Source organism: Trematomus bernacchii, unplaced genomic scaffold (genome assembly GCF_902827165.1).
Source record: "Trematomus bernacchii unplaced genomic scaffold, fTreBer1.1, whole genome shotgun sequence".
NCBI lineage: Eukaryota > Metazoa > Chordata > Actinopteri > Perciformes > Nototheniidae > Trematomus > Trematomus bernacchii.
The window spans coordinates 1,880,670-1,905,067 of record NW_022987547.1 but is presented as its reverse complement, the minus strand read 5'-3'; the positions used below and the strand labels follow the sequence as shown (position 1 = coordinate 1,905,067).

The window sequence follows — 24,398 nt, the reverse complement described above, 5'->3', positions numbered from 1 at the left end:
TCCGGTTATTACCCGTCCCCTTGTGTGTTATGAAGGTTTTTATGCATGTAAACGGTCTGCAAAGTCACAAACCCTCAAAGTACACCCTGTAGCGAGTAAAACTCTAACACAGACAATACGTGTCTATGCTGCCCCAAAACGCCTCGTTGGAGATTTTCTTTTTCAATTTTTTTCTTCCGGGAACCAAGTGACGTAACGACGACCCCTCCGTGGATTGGACCTCTTTGGACCTCTGTCGCCTGTCAGCGCAACTTACATAATGCCGTTTAAAACATATAATAATGGGCGGTGCCGGCCGTCAGCGAACCGAGCCGGCCTTTCTCCGCAGAAAAGCGTTTTGGCCAATCAAAATTAAATATGCGGGACATCGTCTCAATTTGCGGGACGCACCAAAAGTCGTGAAAATGCTGTGCAGTCCCGCGCAAAGCGGGACATCTGGTCACCCTACCCCCGGGGTCTAGACACTGGTGATGATGCTGAAGATCTGGATTTGATGAGGAGATGGGATGAAGAGGGGATGTGATGAGGTCTTTGGATTAGCTCTCCTGACACTGGATGTGATGAAAGGAGGTGGATGGGGAGGAGGCGGGCGGCAGCATGAACACCTGAAATCACAGCTGACTGCAGGAGAGAGGAGAACCATTTTAAAGTTTGGCTGCAGCACGATGATTGGCTGCTGAGATTGAGGTGAATGTAATAGGTTAGCAGGAAGCCCGTGATGAGCTGATTAAGCAGCTGTGGAATGAATGTATAGGCCTACCAGTCTTCCTGAAAGAACTTGCGCTGAGCTTCATTTGTCAGCAAGGTTAAACGGTTTACTTTGAAAAACAACATAGCTGCAATGTATCCCTATTGTTCTTAACTTCGGGGTTTATTAAGATATAATAAGGAAGTAAGTATGTTCTAGGACAAAGCTCAAGTTTGTCTAATCTGTTCTTTACCAAAGAAATACTAGATAGTTCCACATGGTTGATTCTGAGGAGGAAACATCTCTCTTAGAGGTATGCAAACTATGAGAAGGCTAAGATGGTAACAAATAAACATAGCTTTGCTTTAGGATTATAAAGGTTGGGAGGGGTTTTCATGTGGGAGATTGACGTGATGTAAGATTATATGTCAGATGTATTCAGAAACAACAACAACAACCTCATCAAACAGGACGTTTTGTTTATTTGGATTGGTTCCCAGGGCTGAATGCAATGAAAGAAATGTGATACATTAAATTGAACTATCCTATTTACGAAATTACTTTAATTAGCCTCATACAATATGAATCCAATTTGTGGATTCCTCAGCGCAGAGTCACAGGTGACTTTCACTCACACCCTCATGATTTCCTCTCTTGTGCGTCCTCGCCTATGAAATTACCTTTTTCTGCCTTATCTCCCCCAATCGGTTTCCTTCTGTTATGGGATCTTTATCTCCCTCCTCTCTGCTTGCAACATTGTTCCAATGTTTTAGGGTGTGTTGTTTCTTCCTGCTATCTCAGAAAACCTCTGCAAATACCTGCCACATGAGAGCATTTTCTGCCAGACATGAATGCAGGTCATCATCTAGATGCAGGTTGTGGGATGAATACAAAACAAACACATCAAACTGAGTATGACAGGGAACAAGTAGGGGACTACAAACTACAAAAGCACTTTTGATAAAAGAGAGACAGAGACATATAGAAAGGTATTTTTATTTCAGTTGACACAAAGGTGTATCTGTTCTTTAACTGTAGGGATGCAAGTATACAAACTTCAAATTGTGTCCTCGGTGTGACACATTTTTTATATCCTTCTAATATAATAAGAGAATGCACTTTATTGACAAATGTATGTGAACACTTTTTTTTCTGTTTTTCATTGTTAAATGGTTAGTTTAAATCAAGCACAGTCTTAAAACTTGATACAATGATATTTTAAATAATTGTGGTTACACATTTGGGAAAGGCCCATTTCTGTTTCAACACGACAATCCCCCAATGGACATAGTCAGGTCCATAAAGAACGTTTTTTTTTAGATTATTGTTGTGGTAGAAAACAACCAGCTTGCTCAGAATTCTTGAATGAAAAGGAGAGAGAAAGTGACATGGACAAACACATACTGATAAAGTTGAAGGACTGAGACAGTTACCGAGTGAGGGTGGATTGTTTCCTTCAGAAAATATGCTGCAAGGCTGCGAGCAGAGATCCAGATTTACTTGTCTAACTGGAAAGGCCGGAGGGGGTGTGGGCTGCCTCTGAGAGTGTGACAGGTGTGGTGAGAGACGGACAAAAAACAGATACAGCCGCACACACGGCTGTAAGAGACGGAGAGGAAATAATACTGGAATATAAAACTCTACAGGTGGAGATAAAGCATCCAGTGCTGACCGTGAGTATAAGCTTCATTACATGTTACTAATAGTTTCATTAAAAACTATTAAGAGTGACGTGTGTAAAAATGGGTGTGGGTGTGTGTGAGAGGGAAAGAATGAGGTTGCAAATAGTCATAATTAAACAGGAATGTTACTTCCCAGGCACAAATAGTTTTTTAATGTCTGGATTGTTTTTGCATTGTCAGGGACTGAGGCAAACCATTTTGTGCATCCACTGGAGGACATACACAGAGAGAGGAAGAAAGATGGCCGAGTCCCCGAAGATTGAACTCTTCGTTAAGGTAAGACCTACTTGTGATGTGTTGTGATTAAAAATAATCCTGATTAAACACAACAGATATGGATACAATTGTGTAAATGCCCTACCTCTGTATGTACTACATATTAGTTGACAACAAACATCTAGTAAGCCTTCAGTTTCTTTTTGAAATGATATGACCATGCCATTGTTTCCCTTTTCTGTATTTCATCTCACACTGTTCCTTTGGTAGCCTTAAATCTCAAATAAGATGAAATAAAAGATTATAAAAAGACAATTTCCAGATATCAAAGTGCCTGCTTCAGTATTCTTTAGTCAGTCTATTACTTCATTTGTGTTATTTTTGTATTAGCTCATAAATGTATGGGACTTTCGAACATGTTTCTTTAGCATGTCAATATAGTTTTGGTGCAAGGACTTTCTAATATAATGATTCTTTATGAACGTTGCAATGCATTGAATGGTAAATGATGTACAGTTGAAATGATACTGTTCCACTCTCTATTTTGTGATGGACTCTTGTAACTGAGTTGAGGTTATCTTTCAGTGGTTTTTTGAGATATTATCAATGTGTGCATTTATGGTGAACAGTAGAAACTGAAAAAGAGACCTGTCCAGTTTGGAAACCTGTGTCCTGCCCTTTCAAAAATGTGTTTGCCTCCATGAACGCCTGTGACTCAATGATGACATGCTGTAGTGAAATGCATGACACACCAAACATTATCTAAAAACTGGGCTGTTTCATTTGGGTGTAAAGCAGTGTCAACTCTCCACTTAAAATTCCTCAACGATCAGGAAGACTTTATCTGGTCAGATACGTTGCAGCACTGATACTGAAAACAACATACCAGTGTCCCATTTCAAGAACATGTTTACTCCTATTGTTATAAGGTGTGACAATACAGGTAAAACATTGTTTACTTCCCATGAACTAGTCAAATGTGAGAGTTTGGGCTTCAATAGAAGGCCTTCTTTCAGACTTGTGGAAAGAAAACATCCAAAATTCACAATTGTGTTTATTTTACTTTTACTTTTACGTCTGTAGATTCCCAATAAATTCACCAAAAGTTAGCATTAGTTAATGCCTCACTTGCATATTTAAACATAACATTTCAACTTTTATTACAAAACATTATTTTCTTATAAACTAGGGAAGTTTCATAGTAATATCTCTTACTTTTTTGTTTACTATATTAACCTGTAGCATCTTGCATAAAGTATGCATTTTCCAATACATTTCTTTCGAGGCAGTTTTTCTCATTTTAATTCATACTCTGATATCAGTTATTTGTCTTGCATGTGTTCTTAATGTTGTGTCTTTGTGTCGGTCAGGCCAGTGTTGATGCTGAGAGTGTGGGGAACTGTCCTTTCTCCCAGAGACTCTTCATGATTCTTTGGTTGAAAGGGGCCAACTTTACCCTTACCACTGTGGACATGAAGAGGTGAGAACACTCCTTATTGTTGTTTCCTAAAGTTACTGGTCATGTCTTCAAGACTGACTTAACGGATTAACACGTACAACTTGCAGTACAATGAAAAATATGATGTTTAGGTTTTTTGCTCTTTTCTGTACTTCAATATTTTATGAAGTCATCCCTCTATCCAAAGTGTGGACAGGGTTGCAGAGGGAATGTAGCCTGTGTTAGCACACAAGGGAAAATAGTAAGAGTTTTAGGAGGAAACGGCCGTACCTCACATGAAGAAAGTTAAAAAACAGACACAAATAAATCAATGGCCAACAAGATCAAACCCAGGACCAACCTACAAAGTAGGAAACAAATAATTAAGATCTCCTCACACAGAAAAAGTTTGAAGCAAAACTCAAAGCTGTTAATTATCTATTGATGTCCTGAGATGGTCAGACAGCACTTTTTAATGAGTCCTGAAACACAAATAGAAATTTAAAGTAAAGTGGAAGAAATCCAGTTGAAGCAATTACTAATTTGGCATAGTTTTTATTTGAGCTACATCTTGTTTGCTGTTCTGTTGCAGGGCCCCTGCTGTGCTGAAGGCTCTGGCTCCGGGCTCTCAGCCCCCCTTCCTCATCTTCAACGATGAAGTCAAAACGGACACTAACAAGATTGAGGAGTTCCTGGAGGAAAACCTAGCCCCACCTGAGTGAGTAGATAAAAGAATAATAAAATCATTTTTAAATAAGTATTTTTCACTTTTTCTTAACCGACCAATGACTTCAGATGAATATTTATAAAAATATAAACAATGTAAAATACAAAGAAAAAAGAAATACATTAATACTAAAAACACAAAAACGTTTTGAATAAATACATGTTTTATTCTCCCAATGGCAGGTATCCAAAATTGTGCTGTCGATACAAAGAGTCCAACGGTGCTGGAGATGACATCTTCCGAAAATTCTCAGGCTACATTAAGAATCCCAATTCTGGAATAAATACCAGTGAGGGCATCATCTGGATACTTCAAAAAAAAATTACTGTAATTTCTGGATACTGCTGATAACAAAAGCCTGTGATACCTTTCTGTCTTTCAGTGCTGGAGACTAAATTCCTGTCCACCCTGGTGAAGCTGAACATGTACCTGGAGACGCCCCTCCCTCACGAGCTGGACCAGAACCCCAACGCCACCCAGTCGACACGCCTCTACCTGGACGGGGAATCTCTCACCTTGGCAGACTGCAACCTGCTTCCCAAACTCAACATTGTCAAGGTAAACAGACTTCAGCAGCACGACAACAAGTGGTTGAATATAAGTACATTTACTCAAGTACTCTGATAAAGTACAAATGAGAGGAATTTGTACTTTATTTGATTATTTTCACTTTATGGAACATTATATCTTTTATTCAACTTTTTGTCTACTTGCATATTTAGATTATTCATACATAATATGAATCCACAAATCAATTATGAAATATAATTTTAAGTAAAGCTACGTAGATGTTTATAAAGTAATACACATTTTTTTTTGCATCACTTACAATAATGTATTATTTATGATTCTGCAAAAAGTACGTTTACTTTTGGTACTTTAAGTATATTTTGATGTTAATACATTTGTACTTTTACTTGAGTAAAAATTTGAATACAGGAATTTTGCCTATAACTAAATATTTGTACACTATAAAATTGCAACTTTTAGCTAAGTAAAATAGTTCTTCTTCCACTGATACATTTGTTTCCTTCATTGGTACAGAAATCCAAAAATAATTCTGTAGTAAAAATGTGTAATAATAACGTAAAGTAATGTGTAACTAATTCAATTCTCCTGATATCTTATTGCATATAATACCATCTTAAAACCTCTCTTTCTGCAGGTGGTGTGTAAGCAGTACCGCGACTTTGACATCCCTAAAGAACTGAAAGGTCTGACACGTTACCTGGATAATGCCTACAAACAAGATCAGTTTCGTTACACCTGCCCGAATGCTTCAGAGATCCTTATTGCCTACCACTCTGTGGCAAAGTACCTGAACAAATAAATCACAGGAACAGATGAAGCAGTGTAAGTCATAAAATAATAAAATGAGAAATACAGAGAACAACAGGTGACTAAATGCATGGAAACTGAACATGATTTATGTTTTATTTGTCTGAAAATAAGATTTTTGATAATGAAATGGGTCTGCATTGGCATATAGCTTTCTAGAAAACGGTTGTTTTTATCAATTAGGTTTGCCAACTGCTACTTCAAAGTTGCTTAAAATCTGTATTTGTATATACTATATGTTATGTTGCATGCTGTGGTTATATTGTTGTGTATTTCTTATTCAGCCCCAGCAAGAGAAGTAAGAAAGCACTGTAAATCCAAGGAAATATGTATATTGTTTGTCATTTTGCATGCATGTATTGTTTCTGTATTGTTTCATTACCACAATGTTGATTTAAATGAATGAATTACATTCTAACGTGAAATCAGATGTAACTTTAAAGCAATTATTTTATGTTCAGGAATAGTACATGTGCAAACATGGAATACACATTTTGTCTGTAGATATGGCAGACAGTAAGCTATGGTTTGCTTTTAAATTGTCTTTTAATGGTACGTTTTTCAACTCACACAGACATTCTTTTCTCTCAATAAATTATTTGTTACCATCGCTAATGAATTTTTGTGTTTGAAAATGACTGTGTATGTCTTAGTAGTGACTCTGTTATGTTGAACTTTGCCAAAAATGTATAAAAAGAATGAAGACCGGGTAAAGAAAAAGAAAAAACCCTATTGATAAAGATGTCCTTTACAAGATGTTGTAAACAAGTTTGGTGTTGGTTGTAGGAATATTGGGTGAGTTTGCAATAATGTGTAATTAAATGTGTAAACAATGTACCTGTAAATGCCAGAAAAACAATAGCTGCTAAATGTATGAAGTGTAAAAACCACGCTTCTCCAGATGTGTTGCTTTCAAATGTTCCTTTGTTGACAACATTCTCTTGCTTCTTAAGCTAAATAAACACATTTTAAACCTTGAGTCACCTCGTAAATGAATCACCACAAAGCTGAAAACATAGGAAATATACAAGGTTGCAACATTAAAGGGACAAAGCATCTGATGATTTTATAGAATATGATGCATTTCTGTAGATTAAACCACCCAACAGTAAAATTGTTTTTACTAGAACGACCCTACATATGTGCACCAATCATAAGCAACATACACATTATGCAGCCAAAAACCGACATCATATAAAATAGTTAAACAATGACAGGTTAAGATGTATTGCACAACTGACATACTTAAAATACAATAATAATCCTCACATAGTTTTACTTAAGTAAGGTTTTGAATGAAATATCTTTACTTTTAATGGAATATTTTCACAGAGCAGTATTAGTACTTTAAGTAATGTAAAGGATCTGATACTTCTTCCACCACTGAAGAACAGTACTCCAGTAAATGTTCTTGATTATGTTACACCATTTGATTGGATTAAAAGCCATAGTCTTTTGTTAAACAAAGGATACCTGCGTTTAATGTTTTAACTATAGACAAGTGTGTGCCTGCTCCGTTCCTGATTGGACAAGGGCGTTGAACGGTACCAAGGCAACAACAGACATTAAAGAAGCGATTGGTGGACGTACAGACATGGGCGGGGCTAAGCAAGTGACAGGCAGAATACAGAAAACTTTGTTAGCTAAATGCTAACTTCGCTCCATCGTCTCTTTGAAATGTTACCAGCCTGACACAGCGCCCCACGAATCCTCGAAAAGTAAGCGGAATGTTTTCTGTCCGCTTGGTATTTCTTAATGCTATCATGTTAAGTGAACTTTGGATATAATTACTGGCAATACGGGTAACTTTAGTTATCCAGCTGCTAGCTTGTGTTGTGTTAGCTTACGCCAAGCTAACGCTGGGACTGCAGCCACAACAACAGCCTCCAGTTACTTAGTTTTGGGGTTATTATATTAGCTTTTCTTTGACTTGTAACGTCATAATGACAGGAATCAAGATGATGAGGATGACTGGTGGCAAGTGCTGTTGATTCACAAATGAATGTTGCTGTTTTCATAGTTTCCCCTTTCCTCCCCAAACAACTCGTGATCTCCATTTATCCCCCTCTCTTCTGTGCGATCATACTCAAAGTAAAGCTACTCAAAGCTTCCTTATGTTTTCCTATTGTCAATGTGTATCATCATATTCTATATCAAGAGTATGCACAACTTGCTTTTATCCTTTATTTTCCTCCTATGTTTATTGTTATGGACTGAATACAAAGGCATGTCACTTGTGAAACCCTGATTTTGATTTTCACAACAGGATGGATTGCCAAGGACAGGATGATGGAGAATTCTGCAGATTTAAATATTTAGTAAGCAGAACAGTTTCTTTTAAAGCAAACGCTAAACAACTTGGCATAACAGTGGTGACTTTTTCTGAACAATACCTACTGTTTATTGTATTGAAATAACTGTGATAATCTAAATTATGCTTTTAGGTGAACAGCAAAACCGAAATTGGAATAAGAGTACAACGGTTTTTGGAGGAAAGGATGCAGACCACCATGGTATGAGATATCAATTCATTGTGACAGCATACAATAGGCTCTACCCCGCAAGTATAGGCACACCATGCATACTGTGTTGACGTGATTGTACACTGTTATTTCCAGTTAGCATGTATAAAAAACAATGCTATACTGTCTGTACTACTATACTTGTTTTTTACATTTATATATTCATTCTAATATTTAATATTCCATCTGTCACATACTTATGTAAATATAATACCTTGCTTTATATCTTGTTATTGTTAATTTGTAAATTCAACATGTATATTTTCTACTTTCTTATTTATTTCTTGTCTTTTAAATTGTATTGTACAATGCCATGTCTTTTTATGCTGCTGCAACACAAACATTTCCCAAATTGGGATCAATAAAGTTCTATCTTATCTTATCTTATCTTATCTAACAAACCATGACTTGCCAGTTAAACAAAAATGCATCCCTTAGTTTTTTCAACACTATAAACAAGTCCTCTTATTTCCTTTTTGCATTTAATCTTGGGACGATATTGTACCAACAGCACACTAACATCTAGTGTTTTAGTATAAATACTGTGACTTAGTTTATTTTCTAAAACATTCATACAGAAATATGCACAAACAACATGGCAAGAACATTGGGACATTAGTGATACAGGAAGACATCTTTATCAAATTCAAAGGTATGTGGGGGATGGAAGGAAGGTGGGGTTTAGAAGAAGGGAAGAAAAAGTCATTTCTCAGATGAGAATAGGTCATAAAGGTCTCAATCATACTTTAAGTATAACAGGAAAGCATCCAACCGGAAAATCTATACACTGTAGCCAGCCAGAAACTGTCGAACATGTTTTACTGCATTGCAGGAAATATAGTACTCAGAGGAATGTGCTTTTCCAGATACTGAAGAAAGCAAAATATCATGACTTTTCGCTAGCAGGGCTGTTAGGGGAAAACATCAGGCAATATGTATTGTGAGATTATTAAGTTTCTAAGAGAAATTGATACATTTAAAAATAATCTAGAGGTTTAGTTATTTTTTCTTTTCTTTTCTTTATTAATTTCTGCAGTCTCTTGTCCACACTCCAGTCCAGTTGGTGGCGGTAATGCACCTACAAGTTGGTTTGCCAACCGCCAATAAACACCAAAGAAGAAGAAGTTTATTTTCTAGTGTGAATGCACTACATACTTAACCAGCTTCAAATGTGTACGTGGTCTTTAACTAGGACACCACTTAAGATGTGCGATTCTGAGGGCAGCTACACTATAACACCCTCTCCTGTGTCCATACTATTTTGACAAAGCTTCCTGTCTCTATCTTCTAGCTTACAGGTGTGCTGATTGGAGCGGCAGTCGCTGTCTCACTCATCGGGATTGTGGTGCTCTTCCTCTACAGGAGATTCAAGCTCGCTCGTGAGTCATCCAACCTCTACCCTAACTTTATCTCAATGCTATAGTTCATGTTTATTTGGGTTCCTTAAATGATATGGCTGTTCAGGAAAGTCTATTTTGTTTTCAGTCTTCTACAGATTGTTGTTTTTAATATTCCATCCCTCACATACTTGCATATATAATAACTTGCTTAATATTTTGTTAATTTGTAAATTCAACATGTATATTTTCTACTTTTTTGTTTATTTCTAGTCTTTTTAATTGTTATTGTACAATGCCATGTCTTGTATGCTGCTGGAACACAAACATTTCCCAAATTGGGATCAATAAAGTACTATCTTATTTTAACATGGATGTTTTTGTGATTTGTTTTATAAGGTGCAAAACAGCCTGGTGTACCACAGTATCGCTTCAGGAAACGAGATAAAGTGCTCTTCTATGGACGGAAGATAATGCGAAAGGTTTGTACAATTTGTAATTTGCACATTTTCCCTTCATCAAACTGTAATGTAAGCCCATTCCCCAAAGACTGAGTGTTTGTATCTTGTTACACCACTGCATGAAACCTACTCCACTGGTTATAATAACACCAAGGCTCCATTAGCTTATCACTGTAATGTACTCTGATACCGTTAGACTGAAATTCACCAATGCATTTACCTTAGTGATTAATGCAGGTCCTCATAATGCTATTAATTCCCAGCAATTTGCGATTGTTTTCACCACCTATGTCTATTTATTTGGGCTACATCATATGTCATATCAAATGTATTTGTCTGTCCAAAGTAAAAAATGAGGAGTCATTAAAAACATGGATGTTGTATTTTTTTTTTTTAAGGTCCAGACGCTGTCAGCGGTTCCTCCTCCCAGCTCTACCTCAGTATCTAAGCAACCGCAGCGCATTCGCAAAAGAACCAAAGTTTTAAGCATAGCTCGCAAGTATGATCCATTCATACTTTTCTAAATGAGTGTGCATAAGTGAAAAGTAATTGTTCAAATGAGCTTTTGACCTGTTCATTAAGATTCTTAAGAAAGAATTGTGATTTAACAGAATCCTGAGGATCAGCAAAGACCCTCCCATCCTGCAGCCCAAGGAACCGCCCCCCTCCCTGCTGGAGGCTGACCTGACAGAGTTTGATGTTCAGAGCTCAAACCTTCCCTCGGAAGTCCTCTATATGCTGAAGAATGTCAGGTAAAAAAAATAAACAATATTTCCTACAGACTTCCCTTTTTTTTCTCCAATGTGTTTTTATCATAATGTGTGTGGGCTGCAATTTGTTGTAGGGTCTTGGGTCACTTTGAGAAGCCCCTGTTCCTCGAGCTGTGTCGCCACATGGTGTTTATCGAGCTGCAGGAGGGCGAGGGTCTGTTCCGGCCAGGAGACGATGACGACAGCATCTACGTGGTACAGGACGGACGACTGGAACTCTGCATCCAGGAGACCGTATGTGGATAGAAAGCTCAATTTTACTTTATTTTCTTCTCAGAAAAACTACATTTTGAGCGGTTCTTGTGCCCTTTTACCATTTTATTAATAAGTTCTATCATATAACACCAAGCCTTTTGGTCCATTGTTAATACACAAAATTGTTATGTAGATAAACTAACAATATATGTGATAAACTAAATTAAATGTTTCATTTCAAGACCGACTTGTAGAAAACATGACACCTTTGCTATTTTTGTAACGCTGCTTTAACTGGGACAGGTCATTAGCAATCGTGCTTCTGATTGTTGTAAACACATGTGACATATGATCTTAATGAAGTGTGAAAAAAGGGCACATGCACACTTTGCTCTCTGTTATGACCGTCTTAATGTCCTCCTTAACCTTCCAATACCCACGTGCATAACTAATGAAAATATATGACCAGCAGAGGGCAGTAAACCATCATTTATCTTGATGCAGTCTACTGTTAAAGCTTCAAGAAGTAGAAAGAAATGTACAGCTCACAACACCTTGGTTAGTATTTGAATGTGCTGCTTGATTCTATCAGTATTGAAAGATCAGGAGGGCCTCCAAGTCTTTTTGTTAAAGCTCTCGCCATTGTGGCTAGGTTTACTAATCCCAAAGAATCCTTCAGATTTGTTTGAAATGTGCATCTTATATGTGGCTTCACCGTGAAGTTTGATTAAAGACTCATCCGCTTGTATTTGTGTGTTTTTTTAGGATGGTACAGAGCCAGTGGTGAAGGATGTGGTCCCAGGAGACAGCGTCCACAGCCTGCTCAGTATTCTGGACATCATCACCGTGAGCTCTTTATTTCAAACAACATCTCAGCTTCTGTCCTCTTTTGCTCTCTGATCTGTTTGTGTCACCTCTCTCCACGGTTTATATTTCCACTCATGCTTCTCTTATTTAGAGCAAATTCCTTTTGTACTTCCTGTTTAACTCAATGTATTTATTCACACCACCCATACCCCTTTGTGTCCACCACTTCATTTAGATATTATCTCTTGTGGCATGCTCTGTTTGGTTTCTATTTCCTATGCTGTCATACTCAGTTTTGATCCTCAATTCAAGCTGCATCTTTTAGAGTTCTTAAGATGTCAGCAATTTGTACTGTTTTCGTAGTTTTAGTTTTCTTTTTAGACATTCCTATCGCTATATTTCATAACAGAATAATAATTTATCTGTATAGCACCTTTCATGCACAAAGCAGCCCAAAGTGTTTTACAGAAAATATGACCACAATATTAAAATAATATTAAAATAAATACAGAACAAGATAAAACATCTACAGTGATCCTAATGAATTCCCGTGAATTAAAGCTGACAAGAAATTTAAATGTTAAAAACAATAAAAAATGGAAAATAAAAGCAAAACAGAAGAAATACAGTAAAACGTGGACAATGATACTTGTGAGAATTGAAAGTTAACCCAAATTAAAAGAGATAAGTTTTTAATTAGCTTTTAAACATTTCAAGACGGTTTGCTGTTCTAAAATCCACAGAATGAAGGATTGTTCATGTTAAGTGCAAGCAAAACAATTCAAAGAAATCAAACCTTGGAAAAACTCATTTAACTAATCAAATAAATTGGAGATAAAATGAGAGCAAAAAAAAAACGCTCAGTACAAATCATTTTTTCATGAACTGTTCCCATTAGGTGGCCACCAACAATGCAGCCAAATAAGTATCAAAGGCATAAGTGACTTACATTTGAGTTTGAACTGTTCTGCCTTTCCCAGGGTTATCCGGCTCCCTATAAGACTGTATGTGCTCGTGCTGCTACCCGCTCCACCATCCTACGTTTGCCTGCGTCAGCCTTTGAGTCTGTGTTTAAGAAATACCCAGAGACACTCGTTCGCGTCATTCAGGTAACTGATTGTTTGTAAATAAATATACAGTATGGAGATTTCTCCCTCATCATTCATTAAAATGTGATGTTATTAGATGTAATTACAGTCTGATGTATAATATGTTTTGCTCTGTTAACGTTGATTTTGTGTGTGTTGCAGATAATCATGGTGCGCCTCCAACGAGTCACCTTCTTGGCGTTACATAACTATCTGGGCCTAACCACTGAGCTCTTCAATCCGGTAGGAGGGAAATTAATTTGTGCACACATATTTGTGAGTGTGTGTACACATACAGTCACGCTTAGAAGCTCACATTAAATACCTAAGCACCAGTGGAATGTGCACATAAACAACCACAGAAAGGTGCCTACACCCTCAGTTTCACACATGCAAGCTTATTTCATACAACATTAAGCACAGAACCATAACTCAGATCTTCATAAAGCTCAGTGTAAATGAGAACAAATGATTACAACCCCTCCACAGAAAACAGGGGGGGCAGTTACCTTTAAACCTGGCTTGCCTTAGACTTTAACCCTTAGATGCACAAGTGGGTCTTTTTTTACCCGGTGAGGTGGTTTTCTTGGAGTATCTTTGTAATTACATGTTTTTATCATTTCATATTCCAGCTATTCCTCAAAAAACATGTTTTAGATATCATGCCATTCAAATTTTTTATTTACATTTTAAGAAATTGTAGTTTTTGTATTACTACCCCAAGCTTCCATAAGTGGGTCAAAAATGACCCGCATGCATTTTCTATTTTTTTCGTTTTTTTTTCAAAATATAAAAAAAATTATAAATAGTGAAAAATTATATATAAAATATTTCTAGTGTGAACCAAAAATATAATACTAAATATTATACAAGTGATTCCTCTTAACCAAAATGACAAAAATGGCATAAAAACACATATTATTCTAATACCGGTCCTTTTTGACCCACTTATGGAAGAGTGTAGGGTCCAGTCACTCTTACATCCAAGGGTTTAAGATGATGTATGAGGAACCTAAAACACTCCTCAACAATTTTGAAAGATGATATGTGGCAGGGCGTTCACTTTGCTATTTCCTGAAGCTTTAAATTAAAAGTTGTTCTCATAAATCAAATGCCACAATGGAAATACGCTTCAAAGCTTTATCGTGTTTTTATAGCGGGTTTTTCTCTCAGTGATTTTTATTCTAAGAAATGACTGCCTTATATTAGTTTTTTAACCATAAAAAAGAAACCCATGAATAAATAAATAAAATACCTGCAAAGTCAGTGTTTTTGTACCATATTTATTTTCTAGAAAGATTGCCCAGAACACATAGATTATCTTAATGTTGCATTTCAAAGTGTAATGCATAAAATATTTCATGGCTAAGTATGGACTGTTAACTTATTTATTTTGCTTCCTTATGATCAGGAGAGTCAGACGGTGCCCTTGTCCAATATAAACAGTGTGATAGGAGAGGTGACTTCTGGGAAGACGACTCGCCGCTTGCACTTTCAGGACGAGTTACCAGCAGGGCCCACGGAGAGCCCCACAGAGACAGGTCACACATTCACGCACACATCATTCTAAGAATACACACATTTGAATTGGTGCTTTGTGTTGAGTTGACACTGATCCAGTGCTGGCACCACCCAATAAACAGATGGTGTAAAGGACAGTCCTTCAAACAGCAACAGGAAGCTGCGATCCTCCTCGATGCCCACCGACAGCGCAGGTAGGTCACTGACTTGGACATAAGCGATCACCAAGCGGCATATGTCTCTGCTAATGTCCTGCAGTCACTGATCTGAAAACAAGGACACACGCAGACACCACTAAACTCATAATCCTCCTCCTTTGTCCCTAGTTGCAGGAAATGACTTGAACATGGCCTATGAGCGAGCACGAGTCACTAAAGATGAGGCTCCACCCAGTCCTGCCACTCTCAAAGTAAGACCCCTGCCACCTCCTCATATTGTATCACAGGTTGGCTCTGTAGATGCAAGAACATATCCCTGCATCTTGTCTGGTTTTCCCCCATCAATCACTGCCTTATGTCTGTCATTGTAGTCCAATCTGAAGAAGAGTGTGACGATGCAGCCCACGCCCTCTGAAGTGCTTCACTACACGGACAGTGGGGGGCACTATGATGCTGCGAACCTCAGTAAGAGCTGCACGATCTTCCAGGCTGCCAAAAAGGACCTGCTGGGAATCATCCAGCTGCAGGTGAGAGGAAATGAACACCAACTGGTATAAATGGGGAAAATTCTGATCACTGATTTTTGGATAGATGGGGTGACTGTTCTGATTATGAGAGGTGTGTTTTGTGATATTAAAGCTTATGAACAGTTGCTTATTTTTCTCTTGCAGGACCCCAGTCTGCTGGATGGCAGAGTGACCCTCCATCATGTCAAAGCTGGTTCTGTGGTGGCTCGTCAGGGAGACCAGGTTTGAAAGCTGTTACAACTTCCTTTCTGTTTCAAGGCACTGACCATTTCATTTGAGGGTTTTCATATTTTCACACTCTTCTTTCACCTATAGAGGGTGTAGAGGCATTTAAGGAGCAGGTTTAGTTTTAGAGCATTGTGTCTTATAATGTAGTAAACATGCTCTGACCGTCCCATCCGAAAGAGTACTTTTATTTCATTCATTTGTTCTAATCCAGCAATGTTCAAATGTTGTTTAGGGGGACCCTGTTACTATTCATTTAGCAGCAGTTTCCACAGCTGACTTGAATTTAAACACAGTGACCCTTAGCCACTCATGTGGGACAAAAGCTTGAACAAGCCTCATCAATAAATGAGAAATGTATTTCTCTTTAAGCTGGAGGCAGTTGGTTTGTTCTTGTTGTATTGTAATGCAAGCCTTTGACATTTGCAAACAAGTTTTACATGCAATAAGAAGTATAAAAGTATATCTTACTAACATGTTGTTTTATTCTCTCTCTAGTTATTGTGAACACATTCAAATAGATATTGAGGTTTACAGTTCTAATGTCTAAATGAGATATTACAAACGTAACATTTGTGTGAAACATTAAATATCTAAGAATGGGGTCTTAAAAACAGGAATACAATTCACAATATATCAATAATAAACTAGAGCTATGATGATGACTGTGAAATCATTTGTTGTCATCCACCTTCAAACTGTTAAATCTCTGCTCTTCTCCTCTTGCTGCTTTAGGAGGTGAGCATCCAGTTTGTGATTTCTGGCCTCCTCCATGTTTACCAGCGGATGATCGACCGTGAAGAAGAGACGCGTCTGTTTGTCACGCACCCCGGAGAGCTCGTGGGTCAACTAGCCGTCCTGACCGGAGAGCCCCTCATATTCACCGTTCGAGCCCAGAGAGACTGCAGCTTCCTCTCCATTTCCAAAACCCACTTCTATGAGTCAGTCACACCAACACACGTGCACACACCCAGCCATGCATTAAAGTGTACTCAAGATGTGTAGGCAGAGGGCAGTTACTATAGATAACTATAGTTGAATCCTTTTGTTCTTATGTTTGAACAATCTTCAGGCACAGAGAAAAGCGCAGCACCTACAAACAAATTGTGTTCCTGATCTTCTTTAGCTATTATTGTTCATAAATAGATGAATCAACAATAAAATTGTCAAATATATGATTTAGAGAAATGTTAGACACTTCCCTGCTAAGATAAGCAAGTTACTACTTATTAAGTTACTTTTTAATTATTTAAAATTGAGCTAAATTGAGCGTTATAGAAAGGTATTAAGTGACTTTTCAGTTTAATAGTACTGGAACTTTTTATTGCTAGTTTTCCTCCCCCTCAAAATTCCTTCATTCTTTGATGTTATCTTTTTTATGGTAAGATTAGATTCTGATCTTGTTTTGTCCTAACTTGTAGTAACTGCATTTAGGTTTTGTAGTTAAATCCATTCTTACTCTCGTCTTTCTGTTGATTTGACTCTTCTTCAGGATAATGCGTGTGGAGCCAAAGGTGGTGCTGAACGTCGCTCACACTGTGGTGAGGAGGATGTCGTCTTTTGTCAGACAGATAGACTTCGCTCTCGATTGGATGGCTGTGGAGGCTGGCAGAGCGGTCTACAGGTATTTAAATGATTGCCTTAGCCGCTTTCACACCAAGTACTTTGCCGTACTTAGTTCCCAGCAGATCGCGTTCACACCCGAATAAGTTTTCTCCCCAGGAAAGTACCTGCTCTCTAGCAGGGACTGAAAAGGGGGTGAAAAGGTTCTCATGAACTAAGTTCTCTTTTTGGTTTGAACGCAAAATCCCAGGAACTAAAAGGGAAAAGTACGGGGAAAAGTACTCCGGTGTGAAAGGAACTTAGTTGACAATAATCAAATCACATATTTTTTAGATCCATTACAAGTTATTAAGCATTGGAGGTTTTGGTTCACATGCTTGTTGGCATATTTGTGGGGAATTCAGTTATCTGTGTATTTTTCAGGCAGGGAGAGAAGTCAGACAGTACTTTCATAGTGCTGAGTGGTCGACTGCGCTCTGTGATCTTGAAGGAAGATGGCAAGAAGGAGCTGATTGGAGAGTACGGACGTGGAGACATGATTGGAGTGGTAAGGATCAGGATGGGTGACGGGGAAGACAGATGGTAGATAGGAGTTAGAAAACAATGAATATCTGTTGGGGGGGTGAAGAGCTCGACGCTCGTGAACTGTCAACAGGAGGGCGGGGGGAGCCTCGCTGCGGGGAAGCAGTGTGTGGACCTGTCAGCGCAACTTACATGATGCCGAATTTAACAAACAAATTTAAATAATTGGTTTAAACGGCATAATAATAAGGACGATCGTCCGTTCTGTGATTCTCCAGAACACACAGGTGGCCAGTCCGCCCCTGTGTAGCATGTTATTTCGATGAGAGATGAGCAGATCGCCACTGCTGGGCTTTCAACTAAAGACACAGCCACGCAAAAACTGCAGCATTTGTACAGCTCCTTATGGGTACTGCAATTTGTGAAGTGCTTTCCTCTGTGGTGAAACGATCAGCACTGCACCACGGAGGAAAGCGGCAGAAAGTCGCCTGGAGTTAAAGAGAGCGGGGCTGCGTTGCGTGCATGGCTTCCTTCTGCAGGTAACGGGGAGACGCGCTCTGGCGGCGGTCTCGTTCAGGATCCGAAAATAAAATTTAAATATTTTGCACACTCATTCCACTTATTCCTAGTGTGCCACTGGTTACGGTGGCGCGTGCCAATGGTGGCACGCGTGCCAGGGGTTGCCGACCCCTGATATATACAGTACTGTACATTATAGTTATTTTATACTTCTATTTATTCAGTATACATCATTAAAACTTTTCTTTCTCACACTCTTTTAGGGAACACATAATAGTTTGTGCCAGGCTATCATGCAGTCTGGCGAATGAAGTGTGGGAGTGCACACTGCAGTTTCACATGTTTCTTATCTTGTCTGATATCTTCAGAACTACTTCAACTATTCAGCGAATCAATTCATTTAGCAGGAATCTGAAAAACGTCCATGCGTTTCCCTTCATAGGTTAGCATCTAAAAGCGAACAGCAGGACTATTTTAGTTTTGCTAAAGTATGTAAAGGAACGTCACTTTGTTTCACTTTCACCCGGCTGATCTCTGCCACGATGCTTCTAATAATACCTGGGGTGATGGATGCTATGGTAACCGTTACCTGGAGGAGGGAAGCTGTCGTTGAAGCTATCATTCTGAGACATATTAAGCACGGCAGTGTTGACGTCAAGTCTCCATGATGAGATCTTATTTATAGATCTCTTTTTTTCTTTACTTGAAGATACATCTGAGAGTCTTGGACGTTGCATAGCAAGGTTCAAGGTTCTTTATTGTCAATCTGACATAGCTACAGAGTAATTATGCAGTTGAAAATCTTATGTCACAGGCTTCTCCAACAATGCAACATAATAACATAACATAATAACAATAAGAGCAAGAGCAATACAAAAATAATAATAGTTATAAAAATGAAATAAAGTTATGATGTGGAATAGTGCAGTATGAGTCTATATACAAGTTATTGGAATGATATATATATATTAGGTATTAGATACATACTACTGAGTAGCAGTTGAATGTTTGAAGTTGTTTCAACAGTTCAATTTTTTAACAGTCTCACTGCCCGCGGGAAGAAACTGTCTCCGAATCTTCTTGTCCTTGCCAGGATGCTGCGGTAACGTCTGCCAGACGGCAACAGAAACAACAGTTTGTGGCTGGGGTGATGGGGGTCTTTGATAATCCGTAGTGATTTCTTCCTGAGCCGCTGGGAGTAAAGGTCCTCCATGGATGGCAGCTCCGTCCTGGTGATGTGCTGTGCAGTTTTCACCACCCTCTGTAAAGCCTTACGATCGAGGTCGGTGCAGCTGCCGTACCAGGCCGTCATGCTGCCAGTCAGGATACTCTCTATCGTGCACCTGTAGAAGTTGCAGAGTATCCTGGAATCCATTTTGAACCTCCTCAACCTGCGGAGGAAGAAGAGCCGCTGTCGAGCTTTCTTGGTGATGGTGGTGGTGTGAAGAGACCATGTCAGGTCCTCAGTGATGTGGACCCCAAGGAACCTGAAGCTGCTGACTCTCTCCACCGTAGTCCCATTGATGGCGATGGGGGCGTGTCCCTCTCCCTGCTGCTTCCTGTAATCCACAATCAGCTCCTTTGTTTTGCTGATGTTGAGATGGAGGTTGTTCTCCTGGCACCAAGATGTCAGGTTTTCGACCTCCTCTCTGTACGCCGTCTCGTCATCGTCTGTGATCTGGCCGATGACGGTCGTGTCATCAGCAAACTTCACGATGGTGTTGGAGCTGTGTGTGGCCACGCAGTCGTGGGTGAACAGGGAGTAGAGGAGAGGGCTGAGCACGCAGCCTTGAGGGGCACCGGTGTTGAGAATCAGGGTGGAGGATGTGATATTTCCCACTCGCACTGCCTGGGGTCTGCCCGTCAGGAAGTTCAGGATCCAGTCGCAGAGGGCGCTGTTGAGCCCGAGGTCTCTGAGCTTGATGGCCAGCTTGGAGGGCACAATGGTGTTGAATGCTGAACTGTAGTCAATGAACAGCATTCTCACATATGTGTTCCTGTTCTTCGGGTCCAGGTGTGAGAGGGCAGTGTGGAGGGTGAGGGCTATGGCGTCGTCTGTGGACCTGTTTGCTCTGTAGGCAAACTGCAGGGGGTCCAGAGATTCAGGGAGGGAGGAGGTGATGAATAATTTGACTAACCGCTCAAAGCACTTCATTATGATGGAGGTGAGTGCTACTGGGCGGTAGTCGTTGGGGCAGGTGATGATTGTCTTTTTGGGGACAGGAATGATGGTGGAGTGTTTAAGACATGTGGGGACTACAGGCTGCAGCAGGCTCCTAATGGTCACATATTCAAGCTAAAACTGATTTAAAACTTAAATAAAGATACATATACAAGTGTAATTTCCAACATTATCAGTATCTTATATATTTATTTCATGTAATGGTTATGAATCATTGGGATTTGTTTTGACTCCTGATGATGGCCCTTAGTGTTTACAATGTGTCACAACGTGCACGGTCTTTCCTTTGCCTCTCTGCAGGTGGAGGCCCTGACCCATCAGAACCGAGCCACCACCGTGCACGCTGTACGAGACTCCGAGCTGGCCAAGCTACCAGAAGGAGCTCTCAGCTCCATCAAGAGGAAATACCCGCAGGTAGGCTGAACCTTCATCTTAAAAAGGAAATTCAGCTGATGTGAAAACACAAACACAATTCATTTTCAATGAGTTTTTATTGGATATTGATTTGATTGTAGAAATGTCCAAAAGGTCAGCTTTGAAAATGAATGAAGATGTTACCCCAGACAATGAGAACATCTATAATTCATCATCAACTTCACAAAAGTGTGGGTAAAGGGAAGGCATGGGACCATATGAAAAATTCATGCCACAATTATCCCTGCTGAATTTTTTTTGATTTACTATAATATCCCACTTATCATCTAAATATAACTGAAATGGCACAAAAAACCTTCCTAAAACATAACTTTACGGTACATTTAGTTAAGAAACAAATATTGAATTGTATCACAGACACATACATTTTTCAGGGAACATCCTTTTATGGGAAAACCTGCAATCTTTAATTAAATATGTTAAATATTAAGATCCATGCACAATAAAGTATAATAATAAAAAATGTGTTCTTTCTTAAATGATATTTCCTTAATTTTTTTGTGTGAAGATATTCATGATTATTCCAAAAATGAAAATTCACCACAATCATCTCATTATATGTTTTACGTTCCGCAATAAGATCCTATATCATCCAGTAATAGTAAAGGGTTCCCAAAAATGTATTTTCTTTGTATTTTGAATTCAAATGTTGTTGCGAACATATCTAAAGCATAACTATTTACATGATGGGAAAGTTGCAACTTGTAACACAAAGGCTCTTATTAAATATTCTGGCCTCTCAGGTTGTCACCAGGTTGATCCACTTACTGGGGCAGAAGATCCTCCAGCAGGTCAACGGTCCTCTGACAGGTGAGGTATCTTCATATGCTCAGAGTGTTGCCTCCACCTGTGTTGGTGTTAATCTCCACTCACTGTTGAGGGGGAGGTTTGCTAATGTGTGTGCATGTCCTCAGCTCGCAGTTTAGCCCTTCACACTCCGGGCAGTAAGTGGGATGCGGGGAACCAAGCGTCCAACCTCTCCACGGTGACGGTGCTGCCTGTATCAGAAGAAGTGCCTCTCACCGCCTTCACCCTGGAGCTGCAGCATGCACTCATGGCAATAGGTAAGAAATAATCTTGCTGACGGGAGTTTTCAGTGCCATCCTCCGCAGAGAGGGCAGAGCTCAGGGTCGAGGACACTTCAGGTTCTGGATGGTCTCTTTTTATATAATATTAAATTAGCCCAAACCATTTCCAGCGTTGGCACACATTCCGCCTTCTCAAGAAACCTCCGCTTATGGCCGCCCAACCAGAGCCTTGTTCTGCTCGACTCATACAACTTAGGTGTGATGTGTCTGGTCATCTTGTCAGGGTGTCCGCGGGGTATTAAAAGTTGATATATCAATTTAGCGAAAATTAAGGCTATTAAAAAGTATTAAACGGCATTTTCCAAGGTATTACATTTTGTAGCTTGTTTTCAATAAGTATATAAATTGTCCAAAGAGGTTGTATTCTACAGTTTGCCTGAATGTAATCATTGCGTAGGTGTGTAGTGTGATTCTTTGTAGTTTGTTAGGATCTCCTGTTTACTCCAGGCCTCCAATCTGAACTGGGAGGGTGCCTTCGGTACATATTGAATTGAGGAAATTGGATTTTATTCCAGCAAGAGCGTTTAAAGCCTAAGGGAGTGTCTGTCCTGTCCAGTGTGTTTTATGGCTTTGAATGTAATGGCTAAAACAGTAAAGTATGTTACCTGTACTCCCAGTGCAGAACCCTTTGTCCATTGGTTTATTGTAATATTATGATTAAAAGCACTTCTCATGCCGCCTGTCTGAGTCAAGAGTGTTTAAACCCATCACATTGACTGTACCTGCTGTGTTTTTCCACATACAGGTCCCACGCTTCTGCTGACCAGTGATGTCATTAAACAGCGTCTTGGAGCTGCAGCATTAGACAGGTGTGATTTGTGACTCACTGAGAAACGTGTGGAAAGTGGTTCATTCTCCTCAGCCCCCCCCCCCAACATACTCTGCTCTTACTACTTGTTGGCTTATTTAATACTTTTTTGGCTGGCTGTCTTTCTGGCTCACTAATTACATTCAGCTTAAGTATACTTAATTGGCACAAATGGATCTTCAGTATTCTGCCAGCTCGGCTGTCATTAATGCACTTCTTCCCTCTGCAGTGTCCACGAGTACCGTCTGTCCAGCTGGCTGGGCCAACAGGAAGACATCCATCGCATAGTTCTGTACCAGACGGACTACACACTGACCCCCTGGACGCAGCGCTGCATCCGTCAGGCCGACTGCATCATTATCGTGGGACTAGGAGAGCAGGACCCTGCCGTGGGGGAGGTGAGATGTTAGGGTGGGTGTGGAGAGAGGTGGGAGGAGAATAGGGAGGCAAATGGGCTATGGGGTAAGGAATTATATTTGTTCTCAAGGAGGTTAGAGTTGAACAACAAAAAAGGTGATTACTTGTTGTGTCCATTTATTAACAAAAAAGTTGGGAACTGTAGTTTTTAGCCAACACAATTCCTTATTGTATCTGTCTTGTAATTTTCAGTGTAGGATTTGGGCGTATTTTTTGCTGCAGGACTGTATATGGGAGAGTGACTCAAAATGAACCTAATGCGCATTCATTATCTCTTTAGTACCACATTACTCACTGTGTGGCGGAAAAATCTATATCTGACCTTCGACACACTGACAATCATTTCTAGGAGGATGAGGTTATTGTTGGTTTTAGTCTTTTTGCTGGATTTGCTGCACTACAACAGAAAAAGTGTCTTTATCAGCTAATCTCCACAACATGAGACATTTAAAAAGAATCTAACATCAAATCTGAACATCTTGAAAGCTGGAAGTTAATTGAAAACCTTAAAGGGTTAATGGTGCTTGGTACAGCTCACCATACATTAACTCACCTTTTGTCAGGATTTCCTCTCCAGAGAAATCATCACACCGATTACTGTTAATAGGTGTTTTTGTGATTTGATATTAGGGTCAGTTATCCTCTAGATAGAATCACGGTGGGGGTTTGTATCTGACCCTTGGGCGTATTGACTAAATGAGCAAAAGGGTGGATGTTGTTAAAGAGAGAGGGGGTGCGGGAGAAAGGAAGCGCCGGTCCAGCTGATGAAGGGGAGGTAATTGCCTTCTAAGGGACAAATGGGCACAGAGAAAGGTAAAGAATGTATCCCCGTTTTTAACAGGAGATGGACCGATCAATATCAGCCCAGGCTCGGAATGAGTCATAGCTCTGGGTTTTATCTTTCAGGGCACACACACACACACACACACACACACACACACACACACACACACACACACACACACACACACACACACACACACACACACACACACCACACACACACACACACACACACACACACACACACACACACACACACACACACACACACACACACACACACACACACACACACACACACACACACACACACACACACACACACACACACACACACACACACACACACACACACACACACACACACACACACACACACAC

General features: G+C 39.6%; 2 protein-coding genes across 2 annotated transcripts in view; both read left to right on the top strand.

Moving 5' to 3' along the window:
* The first annotated feature begins 2,239 nt into the window (after positions 1-2,239).
* On the top strand, positions 2,240-7,068 carry clic3 (chloride intracellular channel 3). Its single transcript, XM_034123442.1, has 7 exons — positions 2,240-2,361; positions 2,551-2,646; positions 3,957-4,066; positions 4,617-4,742; positions 4,934-5,040; positions 5,134-5,309; positions 5,917-7,068. The coding sequence occupies exons 2-7, from the start codon at positions 2,611-2,613 to the stop codon at positions 6,079-6,081; spliced, it is 720 nt and encodes a 239-aa protein (XP_033979333.1). The 5' UTR covers positions 2,240-2,361; positions 2,551-2,610; the 3' UTR covers positions 6,082-7,068.
* Positions 7,069-7,704: 636 nt separating this feature from the next.
* The window catches only part of pnpla7a (patatin-like phospholipase domain containing 7a), a 28,189-nt gene continuing 11,495 nt past the window's right edge, over positions 7,705-24,398 (top strand). The window contains exons 1-24 of the mRNA XM_034123106.1: positions 7,705-7,807; positions 8,356-8,407; positions 8,534-8,602; positions 9,903-9,990; positions 10,348-10,430; positions 10,808-10,908; positions 11,021-11,161; positions 11,254-11,413; positions 12,140-12,220; positions 13,162-13,290; positions 13,432-13,512; positions 14,681-14,810; positions 14,913-14,984; positions 15,117-15,199; positions 15,320-15,475; positions 15,620-15,697; positions 16,436-16,641; positions 17,193-17,324; positions 17,687-17,810; positions 20,787-20,900; positions 21,665-21,731; positions 21,836-21,985; positions 22,755-22,818; positions 23,047-23,215. Of these exons, the coding sequence (XP_033978997.1) occupies positions 8,357-8,407; positions 8,534-8,602; positions 9,903-9,990; positions 10,348-10,430; positions 10,808-10,908; positions 11,021-11,161; positions 11,254-11,413; positions 12,140-12,220; positions 13,162-13,290; positions 13,432-13,512; positions 14,681-14,810; positions 14,913-14,984; positions 15,117-15,199; positions 15,320-15,475; positions 15,620-15,697; positions 16,436-16,641; positions 17,193-17,324; positions 17,687-17,810; positions 20,787-20,900; positions 21,665-21,731; positions 21,836-21,985; positions 22,755-22,818; positions 23,047-23,215 (2,529 nt within the window). The 5' untranslated portion in view covers positions 7,705-7,807; position 8,356. The remainder of the gene's footprint in view (positions 7,808-8,355; positions 8,408-8,533; positions 8,603-9,902; positions 9,991-10,347; positions 10,431-10,807; positions 10,909-11,020; positions 11,162-11,253; positions 11,414-12,139; positions 12,221-13,161; positions 13,291-13,431; positions 13,513-14,680; positions 14,811-14,912; positions 14,985-15,116; positions 15,200-15,319; positions 15,476-15,619; positions 15,698-16,435; positions 16,642-17,192; positions 17,325-17,686; positions 17,811-20,786; positions 20,901-21,664; positions 21,732-21,835; positions 21,986-22,754; positions 22,819-23,046; positions 23,216-24,398) is intronic.